The sequence below is a fragment of the Leptodactylus fuscus genome, chromosome 3 (assembly GCF_031893055.1).
Source record: "Leptodactylus fuscus isolate aLepFus1 chromosome 3, aLepFus1.hap2, whole genome shotgun sequence".
NCBI classification, from domain to species: Eukaryota; Metazoa; Chordata; class Amphibia; order Anura; family Leptodactylidae; genus Leptodactylus; species Leptodactylus fuscus.
The window spans coordinates 235,593,622-235,601,250 of NC_134267.1; the positions used below are offsets into that span (position 1 = coordinate 235,593,622).

General features: G+C 42.7%; 1 protein-coding gene across 1 annotated transcript; it reads right to left on the reverse strand.

The window, feature by feature from the left end:
- Positions 1 to 4,999: 4,999 nt before the first annotated feature.
- LOC142196958 (taste receptor type 2 member 7-like) lies at positions 5,000 to 5,932 on the reverse strand. Its single transcript, XM_075266931.1, has one exon. It carries the CDS (start codon positions 5,930 to 5,932, stop codon positions 5,000 to 5,002), a length of 933 nt encoding a protein of 310 aa, XP_075123032.1.
- Between the last annotated feature and the right edge of the window lie 1,697 nt (positions 5,933 to 7,629).

Genomic DNA, 7,629 nt, shown 5'->3' on the forward strand with positions numbered 1-7,629 from the left:
CTCCTGGGGTAGGTGGGTGATGGTAGGTTTCAAGGCTGTAACAGAGTCCCACGTGTCCACAGTAATAGAAAGAAATACCAGTCAGCTGTAGCATCTTCACACATCAGCAATAGACGCCAGAAATCATCTCCTTGAACGAAGAAGTCCACACTTCCATGTAGGTTTTCTTCCATGCTGCATGGTGTCCTGGGGGGGATGGTAACAGGCACATGTGCTCCAGGTCTTCAGTCATTGTCCATGCTTTAACAATAGATACAAAAGGAACAAAAAAACTCCACAGGGTCTTCCATTCGATTTATAGTTGCTAATTCATAGTGCTAGTTTCTTGGTTACAGGATTTTGGAAGATACAGAGAAAAAGAGTGAGAAAAGAAAGATAAGGTTGCTCCAAGCTTGGAGCCCTGTATCGAGGCAGCCACTAAGGGTGCCAGGAAGAGGAGGGGATCTGCAGTGCTCCTGTTCCGTCAGGAAGGGGTTAATAGGAGCACTGCAGATCCCCTATATTCAGCCAGGCTGAATTCCAAGTGGGAAAAAAAAAACAGTCCTCAAGCTCAGGGAAGGGGCAGAAAGACAACCAAAACACCCCCTCCCCAGCACCCAGCAACTACTGCACCCAAAAACTCCGACCATTTTAATTTTTGAAATTTTTGAAATTTTCCAGTAGCTGCTGCATTACCCCCCCTCGGCTTATACTAGAGTCAATAAGTTTTCCCAGTTTTTTTGTGGTAAAATTAGGGGCCTCGGCTTATATTCGGGTCGGCTTATACTTGAGTATATACGGTAAGAATTAGAGATGGGTGAACCTCTGAAGATTTGTTTCTGGTTTGGATAGTTCAGCCCAAATATTTGTTTTGAGTTAAATAAGCTTACCATGAACCAGAAGTGAAACTGTTGCACTCAAGCGTCTCTTTAGTCCCAAAAGTATAATTAGTGGAAGCCCAGGGAAGGTGTGGATACATAATAAACACCCAAACTCAGCTTTCTTCATCTCTTTTGGTCATCCTTGAAGTGTCCAAATCTCCATCAGGATCTCATCGGTGACATCACTGTGATTGGGCATACGTCCAAGTGACCGCTGGGTGCGTGATGTCAGCCAGGAGGCAAGAAGATCCTGGAAGACAACCCTGAGGAAGCACCGGGTGCTGTAAGGATGCCAAGTTCAGATGAGGGTTTAACTGTTTGTTTCCCCACCTCCCCTGGGTCTCCACTTAGCATACACTGGGGTCCTCACTTCTGGTTCATGGGTGGAGAAACACTGGTTGATTCAGATGACTCTAACCTATCTATCTGTGGGGTTGGGTTGATACTCTGGTGTTGAACTACCTTTAATTTTACAGCAGAAGCCAAACAGAAGAGAAAGTTAGGCTACATCCACATCTGTGTTGGAGTCTCTGTTTGGAGTGTGCATCCAAAAATCGCTGGATAAAAAAGTCCTGCACGTTTTATTTTTCATCCAGGGGTTTCTGTTTAAAAGAATGGACACCCTGATGTATCCCATTACACAACCAATGATGTAGTGTCCTCCTATTTGTTGTTCCAGTCCCCAGATGGGTGAGAACAACAGATAGACGTACTCTAGTGTGAACCTAGTCATAATACACAGATACTTAAATACTTTTATTTATTTATTTTTTAATGTAGATTGTAAGCCCCACATAGAGCTCACAATGTACATGTTTCCCTATCAGTATCTCTTTGGAATATGGGATGGAAATCCATGCAAACACGGGGAGAACATACAAACTCCTTGCAGATGTTTTTTTGCCCTTAGCGGGATTTGAACACCAGGACTCCAGCGCTGCAAGGCTGCAGTGCTAACCACTGAGCCACCGTGTGGCCCCTACTTAAATACTTTTAGTAATGATCTTTATAATCGCTCGTACTCACCCCAGAAAAAGGCCCCATAGCCCAAATAATGAATATGTTAGCAGATAAGGTTGGAGATATGGTAAATGTGAGGAGAAGATGCAGATGTATTATATAGAGTTTAGAGATGAGAAAATAGTTTTTGAAATTCTAGTTTCGAATACCTCGCTCTATAGAAATGAATGAGAGCGGCCTGCTCGCTGCAGATGCCGGCGGATGGCGCTTAACCCATTCGCGATCGGCCGCTCCCATTCATTCCTATGGCAGCGGAGGTATTCCAATCTAGCATTCGAATACTATTCGCTCAACACTAATACAGATAACTTTCTACTAGTTTTGGAAGATCATGGCAAGTCCTTGGGTAAAGCTGTAGAGGTGATTGAAGATTTTAGGAAAATTACTGATCGAAAATCTTATTTAATGAGACTATTACAATATTCAGGCAGCAACTAATTATATTTACCGTATATACTCGAGTATAAGCCGACACGAATATAAGCTGAGGCCCCTAAATTTACCGCAAAAAAACTGGGAAAACTTATTGACTCGAGTATAAGCCGAGGGGGGAAATGCAGCAGCTACTGGAAAATTTCAAAAATGAAAATGGCCGGAGTTTTTGGGTGCAGTAGGTGCTGGGGAAGGGGAGGGGGTGTTTTGGTTGCCTGTCTGCCCCTTCCCTGAGCTTGAGGACTGTTCTTTTCTTCCCCCACTTGGAATTCAGTCTGGCTGACTATAGGGGATCTGCAGTGCTCCTATTACCCCCTTCCTGACGGAACAGGAGCACTGCAGATCCCCTATATTCAGTAGACCGGGCACCGTCAGACACAGGGATACCTAATATGTTTGTGTGTCACAGTAAATTTTCTAGTTTTGTATGTATTCTAGGGAAAAGAGGGATTTACAAATTTTTGTTTTTCAAATCTTCTTTTTTTTTTTAATTATTTCTGCACTATTTTATGAGAGATTCTATACATTGATATTGTGGCTGGTCATAGACCCCCCCCCCCCCCCCTAAAATTGCATGCTAAAAACTGTAAAAAATAAACCCAAAATACGTTCAACAGTTTTTAAATAAATTATATTTTATTATTATATGTAATCATTATATAAATTACATGTAAAATCACAGTTATATATTTTGTATCTTTATACTACTGAAGACTCTCAATTTTTATCTATCTTATTGACTAATACAGTACTAAGACGTAACAAAATTTTTTTTAAAAAATGAAATATTTTTACATACTCTATCACAGTTAAAAATCACAACTTGAATGTTAAATAATGTAATGTAAATGTTAATAACAAAATGACAATCTTAATAAATCACAATAAAAAATAAAATCAGATAAAATAAATAAGTCTAATTAAGTCTAATAAAAACGGAAAACACCTTTATATACTTTGTATCAGAAAACTTTCTGTTTTTATGTTTTGTGTCTATGGTACAAAGATATATTTTTTCCTTAAATTTGTATAATTATAACTAGAGATGAGCGAGTAGTTAAATACTCGATATTCGATATTCGTTTCGAGTAGCCCCTCAATATTCGACTACTTGAATCGAATATCAAATCCTATTATAGTCTATGGGGGGGAAAATGCTCGTTTTAGGGGTAGGAAACATTCGATCAAACTGAACTTACCAAGTCCACGAGTCAGGGTCGGGCTGCATTCTCCGAGGAGTCTTCTCCATGCAGCGACCCCGCGGCGTCTTCTGGCTCTGAATTCACTCTGTCAGGCATCGGGCCTGGGCAGAGCCAACTGCGCATGCCCGCACTACAAGAAAATGGCCGCTTACAATCAAAGCGGCCATCTTCTTGTAGCGTGGGCATGCGCAGTCGGCTCTGCCCAGGCACGATGCCTGGCAGAGTGAATTCAGAGCTGGAAGACGCCGCGGGGTCGCTGCATGGAGAAGACTTCTAAAGGTAGGAGAAGAACCAGCATTGGTTGGCCAACTGTATAGCATTCAGCCAACCAACGCTGGTTCTGCATCAAATGTTTCCATTCGAATAGCGAGTGGTACTTGATTGAGTATTTCGAATACCGTAGTATTCGATTGAATACCTACTCGATCGAATACTACTCGCTCATCTCTAATTATAACATAAATTAATAAATGGTGGACTATTTTTACAAATTCTATTATAATCAATCGATACTAGATTATTTATACCCCAAAAGCTTACCAATTTACGACAAATTTCAATTTCCCCTGACGCACCTCACATAGCGACATCATGTTAAGAGGTCTGATATTAGTTACATTTATTAGAACTTCTTACTATAATTTACCTACTAAGAGATTTATTGTTACGTTCGTGTCTGAGTCCAGACCCAGATTCCGGACTGCAGATTGTACCGCTAAGGAAACAGGGGAAGGAGACTATCCCTGGCACTACGGCGGCTAGCTAGGCCCTGCCTACGGGTGGTGGTCAGCTGTCCCCAAGCTAGTCTTGGCTCCGACAACTCCTGGCTCTCTAGCACGATGACCTAGCAGACAGATAGGGCAAGAGCTATAGGAGAGCTAGGGACTGGGGTTTCTAAGGTGGGACCCCTACAGAAATCCAGGTGAAGCTGCAGACAGACAAACGGGCTGGGAGGCGCTGGACAACGGACACGCAGAACAACACAAAACAAAACAAGAGGATGAGGAGAGGGACAGTGGAGAGGTGAGGAAAGGGTAAACACAGGACTGGGGAAAACACTGGAACCCAAAACCTCTCAAACCACAAGAAAGTGCCAGGCACACAGAGCAGAAGGATAGGGTGGAGATGAAGTGTGAGGGAACAAACCAGATACAAACAACAGGCAACTCTCACACCACTTCCTAATCTGCTGGAACTTTCACCAAAACAATCCTCCTCCTAGAGCCAAGAATCCTAAGGTGTAAACCACGAAAACCGGCAACATGTGGAGCCAGCCCTCTTCCTTAAAAAGGCCCCAGAATCCTCCCATAGGATGATGGCAATATTAAACACCTGAGGTTCGATTCCTGGAACCTCAAGTATGCTAAAAGGACTGACACCAATACCACACCAGATGGTCCAGTGGTAAAGCAACCACCGGCAGAACATAGGAGCCCGGATCAAATCCCCAGCCGACACACACACCAACATATACAAACAACCAGGTCATGACATTTGTGTCTTCCGACCTCTCATCCATGAGCACCGTAGGACAGTAAGGATGGCATTATTTAGCTCCCTGTTGCTGACAACTAAAGAAATTGAATGTATACTCGGAAATATTACGCACGTAGTAAAGCACAGTATAGTAAGCGATGGCTGCTTGAAGATTACGCTCACAGGGAACAGGTTAGAACCTACGAAATACAGAATACAAAACAACAGAAACGAGATCATGTTCTGAATGACACGAAGGTGAATGTCACGTTGAGCGTCACTGAACCCCGAACCCCTACTGGCCAGGTGTCTGCTGTGTCTGCGGAGTGACACAATCAAAAGACCAATGGAAATGCAGGACAGGACAAACGGTAAGACGGATCCTGTTAAGCGAAGGATTAAGAAATTGATCCAGTTAAACGTAGGAACTCTTGGTTGACCCCCTGTGCCGTTAAAGTTCCGAAAAGACATCACAACCCATTTGTAAGGCAAACTGAAGCCAATGGATGGAACGACTGAGATGAGAAGCAGCCAGGGGACCATCTTGGAGATGTTCCTCTTGAGTCTCGTGAAGAGTCTGTTGCTGTAGTTTGTGATCTTCGCACAGTAGAAGACAGAAAGCACCGAGCCCCACCACAGACCGCAGAACTCCAAAGCGATTGTCAGAGTGATCGTAAACTCGGGATGTGTGTCTATAGGAAATATTGCCAAACCATACAGATTATAAATAGTCACTAGAATGTATAAAGATAGAAGTAGGATCCTCAGCATGGCCAGACTGGTGAGGATGATATCAATGGTCTGAAGACGTTGCGATTTCTTCCAGCTTTTCACTTTTACAATAACAATGAACACATTGAGAAGAATTCCAATGGCAACCAAAAGGGAAAACATTGCAGTTAAAACAAACTCCGCAATCTTTTCGACATATCCAGGAGTCATACTTGATCACCAGGAGTCTTTACAAAGCCTTCACACACCTCCAGCTCTTATGTGTAGATGAGTCTGTACCTTGTACTCTGCCAGGTTATAAGTCATAGATCTCATCTATATTTGCATGATACGTGATCTCTAATCTACAAAAAACACATTAAGATTAATGTGGTGAGTGGAAACAGTGAAAGCAAAACTATATCTGCAGACAATATATTGACCTTTAATGGGGACTATAATGGGGTCCGTGTGCTTGCCGCCAGATCTCCGCAGGATTCTACTATCCTGTCCGCATGATTCATGGCAAGCACCCGGACCCCTTTATAGTTTATGGGGTCTGTGTGCTTTCTCTGCAAACCGCTTGCAGTAGCGTTCAGTATTCCGTTCAGGGGGTCCCCATGCGGACTCCCCGAATGCAATACCGAATGCAGATGTGAACCAAGCATTAGCACAACTATTTGAACTATACCAGTGTGACTGGAAAGAGGGAGATGGTATATCCCTTGACCAAAAAAAAAAAAAGAAAACATATATAGAACAAAAGTAATTTATATGAACCCAACATACAGTCCTATGAAAAAGTTTGTGCCACCCCATGAATCTTAATCATTTTTAGTTCTAAATATTTTGGTGTTTGCAGCAGCCATTTCAGTTTGATATATCTAATAACTGATGGACACAGTAATATTTCAGGATTGAAATGAGGTTTATTGTACTAACAGAAAATGTGCAATATGCATTAAACCAAAATTTGACCAGTGCAAAAGTATGGGCACCTCAACAGAAAAGTGACATTAATATTTAGTAGATCCTCCTTTTGCCTCTAGTCGCTTCCTGTAGCTTTTAATCAGTTCCTGGATCCTGGATGAAGGGATTTTGGACCATTCCTCTTTACAAAACAATTTGCGTTCAGTTAAGTTTGATGGTCGCCGAGCATGTACAGCCCGCTCTCAAATCATCCCACAGATGTTCAATGATATTCAGGTCTGGGGACTGGGATGGCCATTCCAGAACATTGTAATTGTTCCTCTGCATGAATGCCTGAGTCGATTTGGAGTGGTGTTTTGGATCATTGTCTTGCTGAAATATCCATCCCCGGCGTAACTTCAACTTCGTCACTGATTCTTGAACATTATTCTCAAGAATCTGCTGATACTGAGTGGAATCCATGCGACCCTCAACTTTAACAAGATTCCCGGTGCCGGCATTGGCCACACAGCCCCAAAGCATGATGGAACCTACACCAAATTTTACAGTGGGTAGCATGTGTTTTTCTTGGAATGCTGTTTTTTTTGGATGCCATGCATAACGCCTTTTTGTATGACCAAACAACTCAATCCTTGTTTCATCAGTCCACAGGAGCTTCTTTCAAAATGAAGCTGCCTTGTCCAAATGTGCTTTTTCATACCTCAGGTGACTCTGTTTGTGGCATGCTTGCAGAAACGGCTTCTTTCTCATCACTCTCCCATACAGCTTCTCCTTGTGCAAAGTGCGCTGTATTGTTGACCGATGCACAGTGACACCATCTGCAGCAAGATGATGCTGCAGCTCTTTGGAGGTGGTCTGTGGATTGTCCTTGACTGTTCTCACCATTCTTCTTCTCTGCCTTTCTGATATTTTTCTTGGCCTGCCACTTCTGGGCTTAACAAGAACTGTCCCTGTGGTCTTCCATTTCCTTACTATGTTCCCTACAGTGGAAACTGACA